The sequence below is a fragment of the Hyaloscypha bicolor genome (assembly GCF_002865645.1).
Source record: "Hyaloscypha bicolor E unplaced genomic scaffold K444scaffold_126, whole genome shotgun sequence".
NCBI lineage: Eukaryota > Fungi > Ascomycota > Leotiomycetes > Helotiales > Hyaloscyphaceae > Hyaloscypha > Hyaloscypha bicolor.
Genome location: NW_020194628.1, coordinates 2069532 through 2092984, shown reverse-complemented (window position 1 = coordinate 2092984; position 23453 = coordinate 2069532). Strand labels below are relative to the sequence as shown.

General features: G+C 47.4%; 11 protein-coding genes across 11 annotated transcripts; 7 read left to right on the top strand and 4 right to left on the bottom strand.

Annotated features, from left to right (window-relative positions):
* Positions 1 to 57: 57 nt before the first annotated feature.
* On the bottom strand, positions 58 to 1997 carry K444DRAFT_655322 (uncharacterized protein; the record flags this gene model as incomplete). The annotated part of the gene is made up of 2 exons (XM_024886004.1): positions 1053 to 1997; positions 58 to 106 (listed from the first exon to the last, which is right to left on the bottom strand). Exons 1-2 carry the CDS (start codon positions 1682 to 1684, stop codon positions 58 to 60), a joined length of 681 nt encoding a protein of 226 aa, XP_024732219.1. The 5' UTR covers positions 1685 to 1997.
* Positions 1998 to 3033: 1036 nt separating this feature from the next.
* On the bottom strand, positions 3034 to 3553 carry K444DRAFT_697273 (uncharacterized protein; the record flags this gene model as incomplete). Its single annotated transcript, XM_024887920.1, has 2 exons — positions 3034 to 3321; positions 3371 to 3553. The coding sequence occupies 2 exons, from the start codon at positions 3551 to 3553 to the stop codon at positions 3034 to 3036; spliced, it is 471 nt and encodes a 156-aa protein (XP_024732218.1).
* A 1734-nt stretch (positions 3554 to 5287) lies between these two features.
* On the top strand, positions 5288 to 5982 carry K444DRAFT_646009 (uncharacterized protein; the record flags this gene model as incomplete). The annotated part of the gene is made up of 2 exons (XM_024885155.1): positions 5288 to 5390; positions 5447 to 5982. 2 exons carry the CDS (start codon positions 5288 to 5290, stop codon positions 5980 to 5982), a joined length of 639 nt encoding a protein of 212 aa, XP_024732217.1.
* Positions 5983 to 6728: 746 nt separating this feature from the next.
* Positions 6729 to 7195, bottom strand: K444DRAFT_483653 (uncharacterized protein; the record flags this gene model as incomplete). Its single annotated transcript, XM_024873054.1, has 2 exons — positions 6729 to 6827; positions 6875 to 7195. Coding segments are annotated over 2 exons (420 nt in total), but the record flags the coding sequence as incomplete, so codon positions are not given.
* Positions 7196 to 7480: 285 nt separating this feature from the next.
* Positions 7481 to 8869, bottom strand: K444DRAFT_697269 (uncharacterized protein). The gene is made up of 4 exons (XM_024887919.1): positions 8523 to 8869; positions 8457 to 8477; positions 8392 to 8409; positions 7481 to 8345 (listed from the first exon to the last, which is right to left on the bottom strand). Exons 1-4 carry the CDS (start codon positions 8789 to 8791, stop codon positions 7940 to 7942), a joined length of 714 nt encoding a protein of 237 aa, XP_024732214.1. The 5' UTR covers positions 8792 to 8869; the 3' UTR covers positions 7481 to 7939.
* K444DRAFT_538074 (uncharacterized protein) lies at positions 7581 to 7943 on the top strand (the record flags this gene model as incomplete). The annotated part of the gene is made up of 1 exon (XM_024875512.1): positions 7581 to 7943. The coding sequence occupies one exon, from the start codon at positions 7581 to 7583 to the stop codon at positions 7941 to 7943; it is 363 nt and encodes a 120-aa protein (XP_024732215.1).
* A 1461-nt stretch (positions 8870 to 10330) lies between the features above and the next one.
* K444DRAFT_697262 (uncharacterized protein) lies at positions 10331 to 10753 on the top strand (the record flags this gene model as incomplete). The annotated part of the gene is made up of 1 exon (XM_024887918.1): positions 10331 to 10753. The coding sequence occupies one exon, from the start codon at positions 10331 to 10333 to the stop codon at positions 10751 to 10753; it is 423 nt and encodes a 140-aa protein (XP_024732213.1).
* A 575-nt stretch (positions 10754 to 11328) lies between these two features.
* On the top strand, positions 11329 to 12800 carry K444DRAFT_102974 (uncharacterized protein). Its single transcript, XM_024870267.1, has 3 exons — positions 11329 to 11428; positions 11502 to 11757; positions 11813 to 12800. Exons 2-3 carry the CDS (start codon positions 11530 to 11532, stop codon positions 12581 to 12583), a joined length of 999 nt encoding a protein of 332 aa, XP_024732212.1. The 5' UTR covers positions 11329 to 11428; positions 11502 to 11529; the 3' UTR covers positions 12584 to 12800.
* A 938-nt stretch (positions 12801 to 13738) lies between these two features.
* K444DRAFT_538858 (FabD/lysophospholipase-like protein) lies at positions 13739 to 16994 on the top strand (the record flags this gene model as incomplete). Its single annotated transcript, XM_024875575.1, has 5 exons — positions 13739 to 14861; positions 14917 to 15489; positions 15546 to 15939; positions 15986 to 16012; positions 16061 to 16994. 5 exons carry the CDS (start codon positions 13739 to 13741, stop codon positions 16992 to 16994), a joined length of 3051 nt encoding a protein of 1016 aa, XP_024732211.1.
* Positions 16995 to 19850: 2856 nt separating this feature from the next.
* On the top strand, positions 19851 to 21133 carry K444DRAFT_537949 (uncharacterized protein; the record flags this gene model as incomplete). Its single annotated transcript, XM_024875506.1, has 2 exons — positions 19851 to 20366; positions 20426 to 21133. The coding sequence occupies 2 exons, from the start codon at positions 19851 to 19853 to the stop codon at positions 21131 to 21133; spliced, it is 1224 nt and encodes a 407-aa protein (XP_024732210.1).
* Positions 21134 to 21171: 38 nt separating this feature from the next.
* K444DRAFT_102871 (uncharacterized protein) lies at positions 21172 to 22265 on the top strand. Its single transcript, XM_024870266.1, has 2 exons — positions 21172 to 21414; positions 21464 to 22265. The coding sequence occupies exons 1-2, from the start codon at positions 21395 to 21397 to the stop codon at positions 22161 to 22163; spliced, it is 720 nt and encodes a 239-aa protein (XP_024732209.1). The 5' UTR covers positions 21172 to 21394; the 3' UTR covers positions 22164 to 22265.
* Positions 22266 to 23453: the final 1188 nt, after the last annotated feature.

Sequence of the window (23453 nt, the reverse complement as noted above, 5' to 3'; positions counted from 1 at the left end):
GCAGCTTCCGAGAATAGATGATTTAGTGCGGTAGGATCCAATCCAATCCAGCAAATTTCATCCAGCCTGCTTTTCTATTCTTATTTCTTCCAGTCGGCGCCCTTTCCTCTGCAGCTCCTTAGCAAGGAGGAAGCAGGTGAGTAAGGTGTGCCGTTTGAAGCGCTGTTGCGGGTGGGGGCGCGGAAATGATTTGCTATTATCATTAACACCGAGGAAGTTCCAATCGCCGTCGAAGATATCATCTGAAGGTGGAGATCGGGATCACATGCATTTTACTTGTTTCTCTTGCTTTGGAATGTGATTTCTACTTGCTCACGAAGTGTGGTCAATCATTCATTGTTGGAGCTACTGTAATTCCAAGACCAAGGAATTCACCACTAACAAGTTTTCCGAAGTCCACCTTTTTTGCCTGAATAGATCTCCTTTGTTAATTACCCCCCGGACTTAAAGCGAGCAGTAATTCTACAAAGATCTCAGCCATTCGTCCTTGCCAAAAATTTGCGCAGGGTGATGAATAACAGAGCGGCAACGCCTCGCAAAACGTAATACAAGGGAAAGTGTTCTCACCGCACTAAGTGGCTATTATCTTGATGTTCAAACTGGGCGAATGAGCTACGCCCAGCAGCAATGGAAGTAGATAACGTAACAAGACCAACTCCCAAAGCAAATAAGCGACAAAATGGAAAACCAAGAGTTGAAGATGAACGAGACAAGCAAGCAAAACGCGGCACAAGATCCTCCTCGCCACACGCTGTCGACCTTTACCCCCCAAACAATAGAAACTAGGAGGTGTCAAGACTCATCCAGCTTCATGGAATGGCCGTATGCCAGAGTTGTATCTCTCGATCTAGTACCCGCTTCCAGGCAGAAATGACGGGGAGTGCTATTATTATCGTCAGTGCTGTTCGCAGGTGTTGGCAGCGGCATCCATGTAATCACGATACCCGCCCAGCGGATTAAAAGATGGAAGATATGCTGAATTGGCCTTATGCGGGAAGCAGGCGTTGCTGGTAGGGTTGAGGGCGCGATTCGTGCGAAAGGTTTCGGTGCACAAAGTCGGTCCATTGAGATCCGAGCGAGGATGGACATTTTGATAGAGAGGGGTTCCCGATGGCGTGATAAGTTTTTCGATGTCCTCGAGAGTGTAGTATGAGACGAGGTGGAATCGAGACTGCCCCAAGGTAATAGCAACAGACTTCTTTGTGAGTGTTTGTTGGGGCTTGTTGTTGACCGCTCCCTGCGGCCCCGACTCTGCGTTCTTTGTTGTCAAAGGACTTGCCGTTCTTCTCCCACACAGTCCGCTGGCCCTGGGTGATACAGCCAAACCTCTGCCGTACGGTTCTGGTTTGCTGATACCCCGATTGCTTCGTTTCGTCTTCGATTTCGTCTTCGATTTCTTCTTCGTTACAAGCTCCGTTGTCTCCTTGTAAATGAGAAAGTCTCCGTCTTTACGACTCGGACCCCATCTTTTCCCATCAGTCCACCGTGTGATTCTTGAAGAATCCTCCTCATAAATGAAGACGTTCCCGCTCTGAATAAGTTTGTCTCGCTCACATTCTCGGAGGCGACGAGGGATTGGTTTGAGCAAGCCGCGAATACAGCATTCGACCAGAATTTTAGCATCATGTTTTGCGGAAATATGCCCAATAAATGTTGGAGCTGGCGAGTTGTCGAAGTACGCCATTGTTAGTTAATGGTGGGATGACTGGTAGGAAGACTGTGGAAATACTGTGGGTAGATAATCATCAAGACCGACAGTGATGCGGAACGTAGATTGTGTCGATCTCCGGGCAGAAATAAAGGCGCCGTCCCCACGTCGTCGAATTTTCGATATGAAAGAGCGGCTGCGTTTGTGAAGCACTCTTGGGAATTTTTCAACGAATTCCCACTTCTGCTCAATCACACAGGGCAAGGCGCCAAATTTCAGGCTCAATTCTTTAGGAAGTCGAGTGAGAAGTCTCCATAGGAAGGCCGACGAGGAGCCAAACCACTGTCATGAAGAGGTCTAGAAGTGCTGGTGGGGATCACTCAGTCCTGCCTTCGAGGAGCCTTCCATGGCGGTTGTCTCCTTTGTGGAACGTCGTCCAGACACGGCTGCCATGCTTGCTGGAGGGTGTACCCGGATATACTGTGATTGGAGGCCTATTTCGACTTTGATATTTGATTATGCGGGGTAAGCGCCGTCAGGTGCGCACTAGGTACCGAGCTGTCGGGTCCTTTGGCACGGCAGCAAAAGCCAATAATAAGTACACAAATACCAACCAACTGCCACACAACTTTCCTGCTACCCACACCTCCCATGCTTGCACTACAACGCTGACATCTCGCCACTCACCAACAGAATCGAGTGTATAGCCCCGTTTCGCCCTTGGTCTGAATGGACAAAGTGTTCCTCTGCTTGTCCGGTGAATTTAACAGCTGGGACGACAACGAATCAACAAGTAAACTATTTGTAAATTTTTGACACAAGAGGGTGTCTTGCTTGTTTTCGGTGTTCTGACTGCGCTTGTTCAATCCACTTGTGACAGGTACCGGATTGCCGGGTCCTTTATTTTCTGCTGATCCTTCTGCTGCAAAGCCAGATTTATTGGCCGCTGCTCGTAGTATCTCTCCCGTCTTTGTTGGCACGCCTTACGAGCATCAACCAATGATAGACGCTTAGCGCCTTCTGTTGGCATCCTGCTACGCTCCTGCATTCTACTCTGCAGGGTTGGAAAGCGTGCATGCGACTTCTGGTTGGGAAAGATTCAAATCCTGAGACGCGAAGGTTGAATGATGGTGATTTGGCGGCTAGTGCCTCTCCTCCATACCCCGGATATCCTGCGACTTCCAAGCAGCAAATAATATAGAACCCAATCGGACCACCACCTATAGGGAAACTGTCCGAAGACGATATCCTGCTATGACAAGGGGACCTTGATCCCTTGTCATGTGACTGAAATTTCATGCGAGTACGCGAAATTGGTCATGCAGGGTCCTTCAAACGATCGAGGGGGTCAAAACCAATGCAGACAAAGGAGCAAAAGTTTTCCTTTATGCTAAAAAACCATAAACTGTCTCCGACCAAGGAACAGGTTCTAGATTGACTTCGCAGCGATCCGAGACGCCATGATACCATGCATATTTGACCTTTTGTGCCGTCCATTTCCCATCTCTTTCATTATTTTGCATCGATTCTGCTATGCGTCTCCATGTGTCATCATAGTCTTGCTGAAGAGTCGCCTCGTCGATGTAGCGTAGCTGGCAAATGGAGGAAACCTCCTCCATGCGAAATATTTGCATAAAAGTATCGTGCGCAGCTGCACTGGCTATTCTCTGTATCTATTCTAGAATTAGTAGCTGTATCTCAAACAAAAGGAGGAATACTGACCGCTTCAATGACCTTCCTTTGGTCGTGATACCAAGATCTTCGGTTTTTCTTTACCACTCCCCTCCTTGAAAATAAAGCCAGTATATCGCCCCAGTCCTCTCCGCGCTCTCTCATCGATAGGACCTCAACTTTCTCATCCCATTTGTTCTTCCAATTTTCGAATTGTCTTTGATAGGGCTCCATAGCCAGAAATCGTAGGGCGGCGTTTGAATGAAGAGAGGGGGTGGGACGCTCTGGGTTAGGGCATGTACCAGGTTTAAATATCCTTCTGGTGTTGGTATCCATTTGTTGGATTGGTAAAGCTCAGCCACCCCCCTTTACGTGCAAATGTCCTCCAATCGGTGGAAAAGTGGCAACATGCCAGGATTTGCAAAGTTCTATCCTTAAGTTTCACTGCAACTACTAAGATAATAATACTACTTGTTGTGTTTGGGGAGAAACTGGCCTTTCCGCCAATTTGTTTTCTTTTATGTCCAGACCCACACCTACAATAAAAACATCGTAATCCTATTGCGGATCTCTCAGGATATACGCTCATGGGAGGGTCTTCTGCTGCCGTTTTCGGGGCAAAGACAACGAAATTAGGTCAAGAGAGCAGCTCTGAGTCGACTCCTCGCTTGAACTTTGACCGGGTTCCATCGGGGTACATTCGGGACTTGATCACGGGGAGACTTAGAAAACGACAGAAGATAGATGATTTCCCTCTTGAAATAACAAGACGAAAATACAAACCCGTATGGGACGAACTGCGGATGAAAGAGAGAAGAGAAAGAGGATATATTGAGGGCTATCAATTAGGGGACAGCGAGCTGGACTTTAGCGAATGGGAAGATGCAAAGAAAGAGCGAAGGTAAAATTTGGTGCTCCCAATTTTACCGCCGGTCAACTGACTAGAGGTAGCAGAAAGCAGCGCGAAACGGTGAAGGGGGGGGTTGGGCCATAGTGTACGATTTTGAGGCGTGAACTCTCACTTCTTGCATTTGTTTGGTATTTTGAGATTCCATTTGACAATGGATGTATTATGCTGCACGTGCAGGAATAGCGCCCACGATCAATTGCTCTGAGCAGTCAATGGAGAGCCGTCCAGGGCCAGATCATGTGATATTGACTTCCCCACATATTTTTGGCATTAGGGATCGACGTCGAGAGGATTTAGCGTCGAGAGGCATGGGGATTTAGCGTACTTGCATTAGGGATTGATGTCGAGATGATTTAGCGTCGAGAGGCATGGGGATTTAGCGTACTTGCATTAGGGATTGTCGAGATGATTTAGCGTCGAGAGGCATGGGGATTTAGCGTACTTGCATTAGGGATTGATGTCGAGAGGATTTAGCGGCGAGAGGCATGGGGATTTAGCGCCGAGAGGCATGGGGATTTAGCGCCGAGAGGCATGGGGATTTAGCGTACTTGCATTAGGGATTGATGTCGAGAGGATTTAGCGGCGAGAGGCATGGGGATTTAGCGCCGAGAGGCATGGGGATTTAGCGTACTTGCATTAGGGATTGATGTCGAGAGGATTTAGCGCCGAGAGGCATGGGGATTTAGCGTCGGTAGGCATAGTGAATTAGCGTTGAGAGGCATGGGGATTTAGCGTCGGTATGGTGAATTACCGGTAGCGTTGAGAGGCATGGGGATTTAGCGTCGGTAGGCATGGTGAATTAGCGTCGATAAGAATAATCACAGCAACAGTTTTTCAGCGCGCCAACGCCAATCTGGGATACGAAAAACATGCACAACAGCAATGCAAGGCCTTGCCATAAACTGGGGAATCTCACTCTAATAGGGCCAAACGTAAAAGCGCGCCCATATGCCCACCGCGGCGCAACATATGCCTATTACCAGTGTCTCGACAGTCTTGAGCGGTCTCAACTTCAGCTTCAAATTCCTTGTATGAATTTTGTACTACGACATATCATCATGAATGTGATGTTCATTCTTCTCCTCTTTCTCGCCACCGTTTTCGAATTCCTTCAGTCTTCTAACGTCGTCGCTAAAACCCCCATACCCCCCCTCAGCGGTGGTCTGTGTCATATCTTTTCCATTGCATTCTTTAATTTCTAATCTTGGGGACTTTAGATGCCACCGAACTTCCTTCCACCAACTTGACCCTCCAATACGTCGCAGTGGGCCGCGGGACTCAGAACTACACATGCGCTTCCTCGGGCTCCCTCCCTGTACAGCAAGGCGCTGTAGCGACCCTTTTTGACGCAACTTGGCTGGCTTATCATGATGAGTCTACTTTGAACGCCATTCCTCCACGCGCGGTCTACATACCTTTTCTACCATACCGATTTGATGTCACACTCCCCTTCATCGTACTCGGGCACCATTTCTTCGATAGCATAGGCACACCAACCTTCGATCTTTATTCTGTGAATAAGACCTTATACGGGAGGAAGACCAGCGACATCAAAGCTCCAGCAGCAGCAAATAAAGGACCAGCAGGAACGGGCGCGGTGGATTGGTTGCAATTGACAGCCAAGCCAGGATATGAGAGTAACGGCGTTTCGCTTGCTTATCGTGTCGTGACAGCTGGGGGAGAGCCTTTCAACTGTACAATTGCTGGGATCATGATCGTGCAGTATGCAGCAGAATACTGGTTCTATGATTAGGGTGGTGATGGCAAAGCACGTGAGGGTTGAAGGTTTACAGAGTCCCTTTCTTTTGAGCACACAGCAATTGAATTCCATACCCTTGAAATAACAACGTGTTGTTTGCTCAACCAGTGTTCTCTCGGTACCGCAGCCACAAATGATGGGAGATCCAATTAAGAGCAATGAAAATTGAGCCGTCATACAGCCTCATCGAAGACCCAGCGCGTCTTTGAGTCTGAATTGAAAGCAAAGATCGCATTCCCGGGAGAGGGGGGGTGAGGAGGGCGGGCGAGAAAGTGAAAAGTGAAAATTGAACCTAGGATTCCTGCCTCAATTGGTTCAAAATAGGATTACATTTCTTAGTTTGCTATTTCTTTTTCTAAGCGTATCTTATAGAGTATTGTCCAATTTAAATTCGACAATTCGCCAAGCGGATACGTGGAATCAACCTTGATGAAGGCACAGCTTTGCTCAAGAACACATGCTGGTAATTATTCAGGACTAGTCTCCCTATGATTTCACTGCGAGACTTACCTGAACATACTGCTCCAGTGAGTCTGACGAAGGGAGAGAAGAGAACTCTAGAGCTTCGTGGGACCAGCCCTTGACGCTCGACGTACCGTGCAACATGAGGACTTCCAGTACCCCACTCAGGAATGTAGAGTTATACTGGTGGTCTGCAATGCAATCCTCTGGCAAAGTCTGGTAGTAGTGGCTATCAGGAACTAGAGGGTTAGCCAAATAGACGGTGGTGGATTGGTCATACCAAGCTTGATATCTCCTTGCAGTGACAACCTCACACTGTCGATGTGAAGCTCACAAGCCGGCACGGTATTCAACAGATAAGTCATTGCGTTAATCACCTATGCAATTTTAGCATTGTAATGTTAAGCGACTAAAAGATCTTCACTTCTCCAATGATCGTTGCAATCTCCCACTCTTCCGGGGGCAACCTCTCAAACTCTAGGTCAAGCATTGAAACTTCCAGGTGCTCGTTAACAATACATAGTTTGCTGTCGTGAAAATAGACGTCAAGGATGTCAGCAACATTTGGATGCTGAACGTGAGCAAGCACTTCAAGCATTTGCAGTGGTGTTGGTGAGAATGACTCCCGGATGACGCCAAGGTGGAAACGATTCTTCCGATCGCACACAAGCACGCCCTGGTTTGAAGGAACTTCATGGATATATGTATAGTCTTCCTTTGGATTCTTGAACTTAATCCTCAGCAAACGTCTAAGTTTCTGTTGTCCGGTGGTCTGTGCAAGTGCTGAGGTTTGGTCCAGCAGACTGCCGAAGTAGAATGGTTCCACCCTTCTCACCAATGAAGTATTCTGGGGCTCCATGTCAACGGGACGAGTCATCGGAAGATGGCCAGTGAATTATCATGGAGAGATCTACCTCCTTAGGGATCCGTCGGTCTGGCACATTTGGTCGTCTCCCCAAGGAGGCTCAGCTTTTGGCTGCCAAGATGACAGGGAGCCGGAATCCAGTCTCTGGCCTACTGACTTCCTGTACAAATCTGCCATCAACAAGATTTGGATTCTGCATCCAAGAGATTATTTAACGATGGACCCAATTCCTGATACGATTCCACATAGCGGGAACGCATTTCCGATGGACTGGAGATCTCACCCGATTCCGCAACCGAATCCTCGCCCGACTTCAAGCGTGTACAGCGATGATATATCGATAATGGCCAGTCTGGTTCGCAAGGTCTCGGAGGACACCAGGGTACAAGAGTACCGTACGATTGAGTGTTATATGAGAGAGAATCAGGCGCTTGAGGATGAGATCGAACTTCGCCGGATGACTTGGACTGGGACCATTATGCTAGCGGACGAAGTCATAAGGGCCATCACGATGATTGAAAATAGTCTCATCACAATTGAGGCAAATGTTGCAAGTGCAGAGAAAGACTGGCTGGCATTCTGGGGTATCTATAAAGAGTCTATTGGTTCACATCCACCTTGGCTCTAACTATCGCCTGCCAAAAACTCACTGAAAACGTTATAATCTACATAGTTTTGGTCTGCGTATGGGTCAGGAACCTGCGGAGGTGGTGGGACATATGAGGGTTGTGAGGCACCGGATGAGGCGACGAATGCCGATGTATTCTGAGCGACATCCTGCCCTTCGCCATATTGGTTGTGAGGCTGGGAGGAGGTTGTCTGTTGTTGAGATGTGTATTGGTTGAAGGGCGGAGGGTTGGAGGTTTGCTCTTGGGGCGGGTGTTGAGTAAAGGGTAGAGGGTTAGAAGAGGCCTGCGGCTGAGCTGAAGAGCCGTTCGATGATTGCGAGACTTTATTGAGAATGCTTCTGCCAAAAACCTCAAATCTTTCCAGATTCCCATGCATTCTTTCCATATTTTCCACGAGCGTCCTTCAAACTGTTAATAGAAGTTCTTTCAAGTTAAATTTCGTCATACGTCTTGGTTTCTTCTGACCTGTATTTGGAATTAGTGATCGTCCAATAAGTTTGAGAAATGCGTACATTGTCTGTAAATTACGAAGTCTGCACTTGGAATCAGCTATTGTTTACAATCGATGAGATGCTTACACTGTATATATATCATCTACCCTTTTTTTCAACTCATTCAAGTATTGAAACAGTATTGACAACTCGGAAGGATTCTGGTGAGGAGCTTGTCGAGTCTGGGGACGAGTCGGAGATGGACGTTGCAGGGGGGGTCGCCGAGCTTGGGATACGGGATGCTGCGGTCCGGCTATCTGCTGAGGTTGGATGCTCTCCAAGTGGTGGTGTTCGGATTCCCATTGCTTGTACCTGCGAAAAGCTGCGAAATCGGAGGGTTGACTAAAGTTTGACATGCTGTCGGAGAGGGGGGACGCAGGTCGCAGCCCGGCGCTGCTTCTTACCTTATACGATGGCCAGTACCTGAATAGGAACTAATGTCGGGTTGTGTGAGTGGGTATTTTGATCTCTAAGAAATTAGAGGCCGACGAACCGAGGGCGCCAAAAGCGACGCCGTCAATATATGATGCCCGCATATAGATGGGAGCCAAATGTGACTGTCGCCGATTCTAATTGTAACCAACGCCGATGAGAGATGCCAGAATTGGTACCCACAGCATAGAGATACGCACATTATGGATGACTTTCAGCCGTAATTATGGACCAGGAGATGTCGAATGCAGTCATGATTGGGTAGGTGGTGAACACCCTCAAAAGCTCGTTTTTGCAACACCTCATATTTAAGACACGCGTCAGGGCCTCAAAGGTGTACAAAAAACATCATCCGTGACAGATCTCCACATCATCAAACCGATCATGTCATTCCCAGAACCATCAGACCCGGTGTGCAACGCAAGCGTGACCCCGCCATCGTCTCCAGAACCAGAGGTCAGAGTCTTCTGCTGATGTATCCCGAGAAACTAGATTGCTCTAACTCGCTCAGGTTGCCATCGCTCCGGCTCTGCGTCTCGACGTGGTGAACGGAAAGCTCACTGAGCTGCAAAAAAAGCTCGGTCTTTCAGAGATACAAGTCTTCAAGTGGCAAACTTGGTACCAGGCTGAGGTGCGGAGAAGCCAGACCTTCCAACAAGGTTTTGAAGTTCAACAACAGAAGTGCATATCCATGTTCCAGGAGCACGACCAAGATATGTCCATAATTCGACAGGATCTTGAACTGGCCGAAAAACTTATCGTGTCCCAAAAGGAGATGATCGACCATCAGCAATCTGCAAGTCATCCTGCCACGGTCGGCCCGCTACTACCCAATTATAATGACCAAAATCAACCCTACTACGAGCACTATTACCAACCACGCAACCAAGAGTTCGTCGTAGATCCTACTCTCCGCCAGGTCGGTAACTACGACTACAATATTGAAACCTCCATGGAGAGTTCCTGCGAATCACCGCTAGTGATGTCCAACCCAGCGCCTGTGTTCGAGCAACAGACATCTAACTCGTACATCCCATCCATCCCATCCATACAATCCATACTGCACCCTGTATCCGCTGAGCGGGATGTTGAGGTTCCGGCAAATGCTGTTGGGGGTTTGAAGAGGATTTCCCAGGACGAGGGAGCGAAGCCAAACAAAAAGCGGAGAATGAAGTGACCGCCATGGCAGGGTGAACGCCATTCTCGTTTACCTGCAGTTTAGATTCAGGCGTCCGCGTTCTTTCGTCAGTTAGTTTTACAATTTAAATTTATTTCTTTTAAAGTGGCATGCGTAATATGAAAGTGACTTGCCTGATAACATGGTGGCATGCATGGTAATTATTGGCCATCGTGCTTCAAGTCCTCCGATAGGGGAGCCGGTTCTGAAGTCTCTCCCCAAAGCCTGCTCTCTGGCCCTATATCACCCAACCTAAACCCGCCGCACTCTGTGGATATCCTCTATCATGGATGACTTTTCTCACTCCAGGCGTCCGCAGCAAGCCAAGCAGCGCGTTAAAGTCCCCACAGACCGACCACCTCCACTCAGCCCAGTTGACAGGATCATTGACCTTCACAACGGTTCGAGTACGGCAATAGAAGCGACGCCTCAACGACTCCAGGAGTCTAAGCAATACCCAATTCCCAGCTTACCAGAAAGGATTGTGCAATTGCAACAGCGTAGCAGCAGCTTAAATCACGAAGTAGCATACTATCGAGATATGGAGCAATATTGGAAGGAATTCCACGATGATATGGTGGGTTTAAAAGAGAAGCTTGAGGAGATTCTATCCAAGTTTGGCAAGATCCAGCAACAAGTTAGCCATGAATGGGCTCAAATGAAGCAGGGAAGTGGGGCCGATGTTGGGAATAATTGTCAATTCATCTAAGTAGTCTAATCAAAGTCACTCACTCACGGCCTCAGATAACGCGGTGCGTTACACCTTTCAATTTGACTTTGCATGTACCTAATCTGCCCGAACTTTGGCCGTGATCAAATTCATCTGTAAGTAGCCCTGGAGAACCAATACCGTAGAACTGGTTGCCGTACGCCATATCTTCCATCTGGCAAAGGAGCCAATTCTGCCAGGTGCCTCAGCCAATGAGGAGCCACTTCTGCCGTCACACATTACACCCCACTTTCCAAGCAGCCATTTTTGCTCCCACGTTTCTGCCAACAAGGAGCCACTTCTGCCGTCACACATTACACCCCACTTTCCAAGCAGCCATTTTTTGCTCCCACGTTCTGCCAACAAGGAGCCACTTCTGCCGCCACACTTTTACATCCTCTCCCTCTTCCCTGTGTAGAGGGCAACAACCCTCTGAGCAGATGTGATGGAAGGTATGATGAAAGAGGTTCGTAGCAGAAATAATTCTATAGCATTGGAAGGGCCTGGGACCCTCGAGGAGCCATTTCTGGATCATTCAACAATTGATGTTTGTGCTCCAGCTTGATGGCGCTAGTGAGGACATCCAAGGAATTCCAGAAATTGGCTTCTTGAAACCAAGCTTATGAGGCCAGGAAATGGCTTATTATGCTCGGCAGCTCGACGTACTAGTTGAGGGTGAGTCAGGAAATTGCTTCCGCCATTTAATGTTCAAGAGTCTGAACACGCCCATTAAACCTCTACTGTTTAGAACTGACGTGCTTTTGCCCTCGTTTGCTATGCCGTCACGCCGCCAAATTCAGACGAAAATGACGATGGCCGAGGAACGCAAAAAACGCCAAGAAAAGTTCAGAAAGAGGAGTGGGAGTCTCTTCGACAAGGTGAAAAAGTTGGCACTAGATACCGATGCATTTGTTGCCCTTGTTGTTCGTGATAGAGCTGGTAGAGTCCGGTCCTTCAGATCATCAGATAGTCTTTATTGGCCGGATTCAATTATAGATCTTATCGTAAGTATTGCAATATCTCAATATGTAGTTTATCTTGCTAACCAGCGCCAAAAAGGAGAAAAACCCTTCAGGTGCCCACGAGTACATCCAGAAGCATGCTATCTCCGGCTGCTGGAAAGGGATAGAAGACGAGAATGGTAAGAAAGGGAAGCGGGCAATGAGGGCGGCCTCCGCAGACATACCAACTGGATCTGATAGTACCATAACCGTCGATTTATGCCGTGAGGACAAGGAAATCGAGCTCCACTTGAGTGCATCAAAAGACATAGAAATAAAAACATTCGAGTCGCCAGTGACGGAGGTCGCTGCATCAGATAACATTGTAACTGACACGTTTCCGGAGTCTGATAATGCTGCAGTCCCCACGGTTGCGAAGCCGTGCAACACAACACTCAACGCAGATGGGGAACTGGATGAAACGATGGGTGATCTCGAAAATTCCGACAACGATGCAGTTGGGAAATGGAGCAACGAAACACCCGACACACTTGTGGGGATGGATAAAGCGATAGGGGAGTCGATGGCAATTAATGTACTCGACGCAGAAGAAGCAGATCCATTAGTCTTCGATTACGACATGATGGATTTAGACATGGCGGAAGGAAAGAATGGCGTAGACTTCGATGGGGCCGAAATGCTCGGGGCAGGTGACTCGATAGAGGCAGCAGCTACTCTTTCCACACTAAGCCAACATGTATTCAATTTGCCAAGGACGCCTCTTCCAAGTGGTAAGGGAGTCTGGGGAACGGCCAAATCGAATGTCTCGACGGGGATTGACCGAAAAGAGCTGCTTGAGGGGTGGGACTGGGTTTTTCGGAGAAGATAGGTGCAGGTTCCCAATCACATTCCTTATTCTTCAGATACCACGTTGTGGTAGGATATGTGTCTGAAGTTATACTTCCTAGGGCGTGTAAACTCAACTTCCAATCATTATATGTTTTATCGACCGTGAGGGTGGCACAAATTCTGAGAAGGGGATGAAGCTAGTTTAGAGGGTTAGTGCCGCATAAAACAAAATGTGGGCCAAAAATAAAATCATTGAGAGATGGAACTGAAGCCAATTTCGAGCATTTCCGTAGGTTAAGAAAGAACTCTAGCAGCATTATTAAGCAGTTGCCGTCCTCAAACCGAGCAGGGCTAGCGACCGGGCTGGCGAACTTGGGGATACCCCTGAGAAACAGAGACTGGATGTGTAATCAGTGTCTCGGGTTTTGGGAACACCTATTCATTACTGGATATTACTGCCTCCGACCGATCTACATCCCAACTTCATTGTGACCATTTGACACGGCTTGTCTTTCTTAAATTTGCACGAAATCTCGCTCAATTATTGCTCTTAACCTTGAAAGACTTGAATTGCCCCTATATGCGAGGCTTAGGCCCAACTGGTGGTGGCACAAGTGGACTGCCTTTCCTATATCGCAAGTCCTCAGCCGGCAGCTCCGCGCACCCAAGGTATGGCGGCGGCGGTGGAAGTTTTGCCATTGTACTTGCACGAGGCTGATCATGTTTACATGCGCAATCGTGGTGATAGTGGTGAATCTCGAAGATCGTTGTTGGAGGTGGCTGGCAACTTTCCTCTCTGACGCACCTACGACATACACCTTGAGACGGAGGAGGCTCTCCAGGAGGATACCTTGAATGGAACGTGGAGGACCTTGGTCCTTGACAGACGTAGCATATATACCTTACTGGGTTTGGACCATTCGTGGACATAGTGCTCCACGATAACGCTTTCGCAACTTGAATAATTTTATGGAATTTGAGATTGCCTGCATAATTATCCTTCATTAGACTGTTATTAAATAAGGACAGGTGTGCCATAAATGGCTCCGGTTCACAGGTTGTGCCACAAGTTGACCTGCTCAGCCAAGGCCAAAACAGCTTGAGAACAAAACTGATAAAATCCCGGTCTCTAAAACTGTTTAGCAAAACTACGCATTCAATTATTCCTTTCGTTTTGCACACTTTTCCCCTCAATATGCGGTATTGTAAGCATACCCATTGGCTCAGCTTAGCCACGAACGACGGCGATGTTTTCCTACAGAGCACTGATAGGCTTAATACCCTTCTAGAGGATCTTCCAGACCCAGACGAACAGTGCCCAAGTCTCCTTGTATTTATTGGAAACAAATCTAAGGCCATGGCTATAAAAGAGCTCGCGAAGACATTCTCTCCGCCGCCAAGATACGGCCGTGACCCGAGCTGCCAATCCCAGCACGATGATGAATCCAGTGAGAGGGGCCAGGCGAACTTGAATGGCAGACGGGCACACGGGGAGATACATCTCCATATTCACACACCAAGTGCCTTTAGCAGCAGGCCTATCCTACTTGCGGAGGGAGACCTACCTGTCCTGGATAAGCTAAGAAGCGCGCTGGTTGCGGAGAAATGTCACGAGACCTCTAGCAGGCAGCTTAACACAGGGACCTTAGCTACCCCTACCTTATCTGAATCCGCTGACAAGGTCTACTTCAGGCTTCTCTCGCCGTTTACCGACGTCTTCTGCTTCTTCGCAGATGATATTGGGAATTTCAGGCCTATTGTACAACGTCTAGCTCTTTGGCTAGATTTGGGTCAGCCATCTACTCTTCCAAAGTCTACTCGCCCAAAGGTCTTAATCGTGACCGAGCAAGGAAAGGATGCTCAAAGCGATAACGAGTTAGACTTGAGAGTCTTTAAACAGATGTTGAACGAAGAGACAACAATGGATGTCTCGGAACAGTTCTCGGACATACGGCTTCTTAGCTTGCCAACGCGCAAGGGGGATCTCTCGAATAAAGCGCGCCATCGAGAATTGTTTGAGCATTTGCTAAACTTCTCTGACCAAGTTCGGGAAGCCAGGATAAATACACAGACACTATTCTCTGCTCATCACTTTGCTGCCTTTTTCTACTATGCTTTAAATCACCTGGCAGCAACTTCCGTAGAGCCCTTTAATTTCGTTAGCACGTCACGAATCGGGAACACAGTAGCACGCAATCTGAAGGAGCACCTTATAGACTTCCTTCACAATATTAAGACTCCTCGCAAGTTATTAGAGTTTGCAATCCCCGTTATTGCTTCTAGCATTCTTCTCGATAGCCATCCACCGGATATGCATCGTGAGTTATTTACCATCCCACATAGGACCAATATTATAAACTGATTCGTTAGCAGCCTTTAGCCCTCTAGAAGTCTTTCGGACGCTCTATAAAGGGATATGCTATCAAGTCTGTCGAGCTGGGGTTCTTGTCCATGAAGGCTCATCACACTTAATTCTCCCGTCTGGCTTTGTCAAGCTGCTTGAAGACCAATTCGTAAAGCAGGTGAACGCATTTCACAGGCTATCTAATAGCTCAAGCGCTGAATGGCATCAAGGAAAGCTCTCTGAATTTACGCACGACTGGCTCACCCTCTTTTCTAATGACACCTGCTTTGTGTGCATGGCGGGAAGGCCTCAACACGGTCTCCCATGCGGACATATTATATGCGACACCTGCATACGGAGATTCGGGGCCCAGCGTGACAACTGGACTTTCGATGTCCGTCGATGCTTTCTCTGTAGACGGGAGACGTTAGGGGTCAACATAAAAGTCAAGCCCCCTACCGCTACTGCCAGACTCTTGAGCATCGATGGAGGTGGCGCAAGAGGAATAATTCCCCTGGTCTTCTTACAAGCCTTAGAAGAGAGGATTGGGCTGCAATATCCAGTTCAGGGGAATTTCCATTTTGTATTTGGTACAAGTTCTGGTTAGTCAAGCTACGAGAGGAAATCCTGCGCTCTATCTCACACTGATCCTATGCAGGCGGAATTAGCGCTCTTGCTTTGTGTCACAATGGATGGTCTATAGAAGACTGCATTGACCATTTTGAACGGTTAGCCAAACAGGCGTTCAAACTTCACCATTTCTCATACTTTCGTTGGTTCTCTCAGCTTCGAGCAATATTAATCTCCTTGGTTACCGATGGATTCTACCCAGCTCGCAATCTGGAGGCTGTCTTACAAGAAGCCTTCGGTAGTAACAAAAGCATCCTTGACTACTCAAGTGCAGCAGCTATGGGTACAAAGATTGGGATAACCGTCTCTACAATGAAGCCAGCACCGTTTATCTTCACGAATTACAATGGATTGGGAGATCGAGAAGACAAGAAGTATAAGAACTATGGTGTTTTACTAGGCAATGCACTAGTGTGGGAAATGTAAGACGCATAAATGCTCGGATAGATTCTAACTAATTTAAGATAGTGCAAGATCTACATCCGCGGCCCCCGGGTAAAGCAGAAGCGTTCTGCCCCTTTATATAATTACTAACCTTTTAAGGATCTTTACCCCAAAGAGCATTGCGGGCCTTGGAAAGTTTCAAGATGGTGGTTTAAAGTACAATAATCCAATTAAGCTTGCTTTAAAAGAAATAAAGGCCCTATCTCCCGATGATCCCTCAGTAAAGAGATCTACTTTGAAGGTTTCTTTAGGTACTGGAAAAGCTCCCGACAACGATCCTGAGATGTATGGCTCGAGTTCTTGGTGGCAAGACCTGTGGTTTTTTCGCCTTTTTCGAGCCCTCTGGTCATCTATTGACGGCCAAGAAAGTAGTGATGCTGCCCATGGAAGGGAGGCAAATAGCTATGCGGAAGAACTAAAAACTGGGGGGAAGAGAAGGCGAGGGGAGTATTTCCGATTTAACGTCGAATTTGGTGGCCGGGAGCCTAGGCTGGATGACTCGAGCCAGATGCCAGAAATGAAGACCCTCGCACGAGACGCAATGCTTCACTCGAAACAGTTAGACAGGCTTGCGCACTGTATTATTGCAGAGCTCTTTGTGTTCGAGTTAGCATTAGAGAGTGTTCCCAGAAAGGAGAATGGCCGATATTCATGCACTGGTTTTATTTTGTGTTGCCACCGAGCTGGTACTCCTGCATTCGAGGGGCTACTAGGTAGATTGTCAAAATCATCAGCAAAGTTTCTCCTTAGAGGTCGCACACTTCCCGGCTCTGTTCGGGATCGCTCGTCACTGGCAAGGGACGGTAACTTTAGGAAGAGGGTATGTTTTGAAGTTGATAGCAAACAAGACTTAGTATCACTCCATCTTCGGGAAGAGGACTCGGAATCATATAATATCAGTGGCTCTCCGTTTTCGGTTGACTGGTTGATCGAAGCGCAAGGATTGGGACGACAGTTCGGCAGGGTGGATCACGTGAAGAGGAAGCGTAAGGATCATGATGAGGGATTACAGAGGAAGCGCCAACGGATATGAGAGTTTTGCTAAAAGTCATATGGGAGTGGGGAGCAATCAGTGTGGGCAAAAACTACTCAAGCTACTCAAGCTACTCTACTCTAGTCTTGAGTAGAGTAGAGTAGAGTACTACTCTAGAGTAACTCAAGAGTAGTCACGTGCAAGTCACGTAAATGTAATAAATCGATATTTATTTAATTATTAACAAATAAATAAGGTATATATTAAGCAGTACTATATAATTTAAGCTAGAGCTTATATAAGGCTACTTAAATACCACTTTTCTTCTATAAAAACCAGATTTCCCTCCTCGAAATCTTTCTTTTCCTGCTTTTTTTCTTCTCCTTTTACTTCTTCTAATTCGTCTTTAAATAACCCCCAGCTTTTTAAGTAAGATATTATCTTAATAGTACTCTTATTAAGTCTATTATGTAATTTAAATAATAAGAGTACCTTGAGAGAAGAGTTTGCCCTTAATAGCTAAGGAAGCCTAAGAATATATTAAGGTTCTACCTTGCTTACCAAGCCTTACCACTACTTGATTGGGCAGTGCAGTGGCGCTAGACTCGGGCCACCCCGGAGCCTTACCTAATTAGGCTAGCATGTCACGTGTAACATTACGTGTAACGTCACGTGCATACTACTCGACTACTCTAGAATATTCTAGAGTAGTTGAGTAGAGTATTGAGTAGAGTATGAGTAGTGAGAAATTTATTTGAGTAGAATATGAGTAGGTCCCACTACTCTACTCTACTCTACTCATTTCTCACACTGGGAGCAATACAATAATTTGTGAATATGCGGCGACATGTTTTGCAGACATTACCGTGAATAATGAGCGAAGTCAAAAATAGTTTGTTGCACATCGCAACAAAAGGGCGAGTGCAGCAGCCACATTTTCTCAGAAGCCAATCACTCCTAGGGATCCCATCCAGCCATCCCGCAATATAGAGACCAGCAGCAACATATATCACCCAAAGACAGCGATCGCATTCGGAACTTCCTCTTTCTAGAATTTATCACAAATAGGAAAATGCGACCTGCGATTTTGAGCGATGGAGCGAGATACTTCGAGAGTAGCCAGGAATTTGAAAAAAAGGTTACGATGGCTAGGGAGTCAAAGCAGTGAAAGCTTCAAATGAATTGGGGGTATATATTCCAGATTATACAGATCAATATCCGTAATAGCGTTCAAAGCTCTCGTATCTCCGATCGCGAGGCTCAAGTTAGAATTGATTTCGTCGGCCATATTGGGATGATTGACGGAAGACGACGATCGCGGTTCAGGTACGAGATGCGAAGTCACATGGCCGCTGTTTCTTGAAAGCCAATTAATTAGCTCAGTTTTCTTTGCCCCTTTGATTACCACCAAAGAATAGTAACTCACGGTGATGTAGCCACACGCCCGAAACATGAGGCCTTTGAGGATGACGGTTGTGCAGCCATCCGCACAGCGTCCTCAACTGATGCAAAGGATTATTGAGCAAATTCTGGGGGACGTTGCCATCAGGTTGCTGACAAATCACATGTCATGTAGCCCCATCGCCTCGCAAAACAACAATTTTTAATGAATAGCCTCATCGACCTTTTTGCGAACAAAGTTCATTCTATCTCTCCCGAGGCAACCATCTGCCACGTCTTTCTGCCGCACAGCAACTCTTAACGACCTACAATATTCGTCGACCTTTACACCGTGCGCTTTCCATCGTACGCCACCTTTCGGGTTTTCGCATTAGGGATAATTTCATTTTATTATTTCCCAACTGGCGCTACCTAACCACGACCGAGGTAAGTACCACCTGAGCCTTTACCTAGCAGCCCATGCGGCGATTTACACAGTAACTTATATTGTATTAGCAATAGACGTACGGTTTCTCGTATTTCTCTGAGCGCGGCGATTGATTCTTCGTCACTTCGGTCTAATACCCACTCCTTCTCGAGCCTCCCGCCAACTTTCTTCGCCTTCGAGTGGCGCACAAACCTTTGGATATCGGACATATGGTAGGCACGCAGGGTGTCGACCACAATAATTTCCGTTGAGGATGGTGGGAATAGCCCTCGCAAAAGATGTGTTCCATTGCGTGGACGGGGACGCCCCAGTGGGTGGGCGCAAGACCGACACGCATTATGAGAAAGGAGAGGAGAGGATCGAGGTTGCCGCTGGCAAGGTCCCGAATTAGGCCGGAGAGCGATCAAGCAGGTTGCAGGAATCTCCTCTGTGTTGGCTGCCGCCGAACTGGCTGCTTGGGATTTCTGTATGTCGCATCATAACTTTGCCCTTGTATTATGATAATGATACTCGCATTTCCTGCCATCTAACTGCTATTGGTATCCTCCAGACGATACAATCATGTTTCAATCTCCATATGCATATTTTCAATATTCAATTGAGCAATCTAACAGAGGTTAGCTGGAATTCGACAAGGCAGAAGAAGGCCGCCGACTAACCATTACTCGCGCTTGTGACCACACTTGGGGCAGTCATTACCCCTCTTTATATTTGTCTCGTCGCAGTATATAGGATTCGTGCACTTGCCATAAAGGCTGAGCTCATCCACAGCAATGTCATATGGGCTGAGAGGAGATAGCTTCGTTGGGCCAGAAATCAACCTGTGGCGGGGGTCTTGGAGAGATGCCTGAGACAGATAAGGAGGAAGCATGGCGATATTGCTTATGTCGAGAGTGTTGTAAGGTTCTGCGGGAAGTCGAGAGAAAGATCGTCGTGATGCTGATGCGTCAGTTCTTCCTTGGAAGGTGGCAGAAGAATATCTCCAAGTCATTTCTAGTCCGATTTCGTTGCCTGAGGCATTTACAAATTTAACCCCACCGATGTACGAAGTATCCAACTCAACATCCGCATTCCAATCCAGTTCCCGTATGACTCAACCATCCATCTTCCGTTGGCAAGGCCAGCATAACGACAAGCGATCCGCGCGGACCTTTAAGTATACAGATTGGACAGCTTTACTCAAAGAAGCGCAGGTTCTTAATGGTGGACGATTGTGCGTTTTTGATGGGCCTTATCATGCTGGAGGACGCCATATTGTTCGTCGCCTCGAATTTATCGATACAGGCCAATTGTGGCTTGTACGCATTCCTATTCTTCCAGCCTCTTCCACTTCTGATCAGAACGAAATACTAAAATGGTGGACGGCCGAACGACGATTTACCATGGAGAGCGAGATTGCAACAATGAAATTCATCGCGAAGTCCACCGACATACCAGTCCCAACGATCTTTGGGCACAGGACATCTATTGATGGAAACCCTATTAAGCTGCCATATATGCTAATGCAATGCATAAGAGGCAATATGTTGTTCGACCTTGGGGGTCCCGGTATACTTACTGGCGAGCAAAAGAGTAGGATCCGGAAGTCGATAGCTTCAATACAGGTTTGTGGAGCCCCAGCCATTATTTCCATCTCGCTGACTTCTTCTGGTATTGTACCTAGTATCAAATGGCAACCGCCTCGATTAACAAACTTGGATCCCTTGTTTTGGGGCCAAACGGGACGATTGATATTGGCCCACTCCCAGCGTCGTTTGGCTTTGAAGGACCGTTTACGTCAGCAGCGGACTATTTTCTCTCATGGGCTGCTCATGCAAAATTCGGGAATTTGGATTTTCTACACGGTCGGGTTGAAGACGACGACGATAGAGTTCGAAGCCTAAAACGAGCAGTGATTTCATTCCCTCCACGCCTCAGGTCGGCAGTGGAGAAGAGATTATCAAGAAATCCAACCGCTTACGAAAATCGCTATCCGATCGTCCATCGGGATTTCCTGCTACACAATATACTTTTCGATGATACATACAATATTGTTGGCGTAATCGACTGGGAGTTTGCACATTCCGCTCCACTCGAAGTGTTTACTGCTTTGACAAATATCTATTCCTGTTTTGATCCAAAGACGCTCCATGCTATTACCGATAGAGATGATGAAGGGAGGCAGTATATCAAAGACGTTATGCATGAGGAGGAGGACATTCGACAGGGATGCAAGCTGTCCAAGACCTTTGGGAGTATCTTGGGAGATATCGGTCTGTGCATGACGTATTTTGAGGAGGGGAGAGCAGTTTTATTTGGGAAATTGCTGGACCGGTACGAATCGGAGACTATTGAGATTGATCCTAATTCTGTGGAGCCGCAAACAAAATAAGTTCCAACAGCCTTTTATTGCATATTTTTCATACTCAATGGCGCTATGGCTCTGGTGTAAAAGCCTAATTTTTTGGTCAATTTTGGGGTTTCTTCCTGGCATCAAAATTGGCTTGATTGGAAAGCCAGCCTGAAACGCCTCTTTCCTCGGTGCAGGGGTGTTAAAATCGGTGCCCGCCTTGCGATACACGATTAAATCGATTCATAGAGAGTACCTATTATACGGGCCCGTGGCCAGGACTTGGACTATCTCGTCGGCAAAATGCCTCCTCGAATGTTCTGGTGAGTCTTTTTTTGAGTAACTTGGAATCCAGGCTGATCATGTCGCTAGCTTCCCGGACGATCAGGCGATTCTTATTAAACACTCCTTCGAGACGTTTGAGGATGGCCCACTCTTTGGACGCAACATAGGGACACTCGTATTGAAGCAATTCCTCGATCTCAGAACTGCGGAGCAACTTCAGGCGGGTATCCTCGACTGGCGGAGCAGCGAGCAAGATTTAATTTTGTTCTTGCGTTGGGTCTATACGGATGACCTAGCGGCCCCTGACGGTGGCTTACCGTCGAACGTAGATCTCATATCCCTAGCATCTATAGCTGGACTTCTCGAGTTGGCGAAGCTTCATGATGACATCCTCGACGCTCTTGACCTCTTACACTGTCGCAAACACTGGGCAGCATCTGCATCGGTTAGCTGTTGGGACCAATGGAATCGCCCAGTAGCGAATGAGGAGCCTGCGTTTTGGAAGAAACGCCACGATTACCTGGTAGCACGAGCAGCTGCAGACCTGACAGTAGATCACCTCGTGGAGAACATTATTCCGGCAAATCTTACCTACAAGATGTTGCGCGTTTTGAGGCGTTGTCAGGGCCTGCGCCGTGCGAGTGGGAGACCATTCCCGTTCCACATCATGAAAATGTTCTACTTGAGTGACCTTCCCGGTGATACCAGCGACTTTCCGATCATCTTGTCAACACCGGAGCCGGACCGGTGCAGGATCAATGTCCAAATAGAGAAACCCCGCCGTTAGCGTTCTCGTTCCTTGCCAAGGCCAGAGGCTAACCTTCCCTGTCTTCAGATTCAGAACAAACCGGGCAATTTCCTTTAGCAATGCTCCCAATCGAGCTCCGCCTGAAAATATATAGAGCCGTTCTCTGGGCTCCAGTTCCTCTCAAGCCGGGGGACTCAACATTCCAGTGGGAACATTACGCTGTCGTTGATACTTCTATCCTCTTAACATGTCGGTGGGTGTATCAGGAGGCCATACCAATATTTCAGCAAAATCACTTTCAAATACACGCTCTCTATGGGGAGGGCCTTACGCATGTCGTAAATTCGATTGGCTCTGAACTTACTATCAACTGGTACCCTGAGGTAATATGGGCGGCAGATGTGCTTCAAAGGTTGGTTAAGAACACTAGGATTAGGAAGCTTCATCTCAACTTCTACCCGGGTAACCCACTTCTGGACTTTGACCCCTCCCATTTCCAGACCTGGTTCTTCTTCTCCCGCGCTAAGAACTTGGATCTAGATCAGAACGATCTGATCTACGTTACCAAAGACGCGCCTTTCTTGCAGAAGTTCCTTGGCCTCCCTGGGATTGAACTACTCCAACTTCGGAATCTGGAAAGCGTTAATTGCCAATTCCACCCTTCGATTTCCGTGGATGTCCTTACGGTTGACGACAGGGATGCCTTCCGGGTGTATGCTAATCGTACGCTAACCAAACGTAGGACGATTGAGGTGCCTGCTCTCCCAAGTCTGGATGTGCGCTACGTAGGTTGGGCGGTAGATGGGCCAGCGCCATTACCTTAGGGCAATTTGCATGTATAGGCTGATGCTATGATACCCTTTCCTAAAAGGAGTTCCCTCGTGAGTTATTCGTACATCACTACTTAAACAGCTTTCCTCTCGGAAACGGCTTGTTGTTTTTGGCTCATTTCTGCAAATCAGCTTTAGTTTCCAAACTCCGAACGATTAATTGTTTGCCTCGCATTTTTAGATTCACCAATTGGAAGGGATGCGCGTGCATTAGGAAAACGTCTGTTAATACAAGAGAGATGGGAGGACGGGGAGTTGGAAGATTGAGAGTATAGGGATGGAATGTCTTGGATGGTATGCTAATAGACGGAGCCGGGATAGAATTGACGCGACTACGAAGACCTCAACGTGGATAATAGACAAGGAAGAAGAGGGGGGGGTCAATGGTTTATACCCGATAATGCAAGACTCAGGCTTGTCAAGTATGACACCGAACCAGGAAAGTGGGAAGTTGGCTTTTGGAAAATGATCCTTCGTGTTACGATAAAACTGTGATATA

Coding starts and splice junctions, on each gene's coding strand:
- K444DRAFT_697269 (XM_024887919.1), bottom strand. CDS start 8,791: ATGTCAAACTTTAGTCAACCCTCCGATTTCGCAGCTTTTCGCAGGTAC. Junction 8,478..8,522: donor GTAGATGATATATATACAGT/GTAAGCATCTCA, acceptor TTCCAAGTGCAG/ACTTCGTAATTTACAGACAA.
- K444DRAFT_102871 (XM_024870266.1), top strand. CDS start 21,395: ATGCCTCCTCGAATGTTCTG. Junction 21,415..21,463: donor ATGCCTCCTCGAATGTTCTG/GTGAGTCTTTTT, acceptor TCATGTCGCTAG/CTTCCCGGACGATCAGGCGA.
- K444DRAFT_102974 (XM_024870267.1), top strand. CDS start 11,530: ATGCCGTCACGCCGCCAAATTCAGACGAAAATGACGATGGCCGAGGAA. Junction 11,758..11,812: donor ATTCAATTATAGATCTTATC/GTAAGTATTGCA, acceptor AGCGCCAAAAAG/GAGAAAAACCCTTCAGGTGC.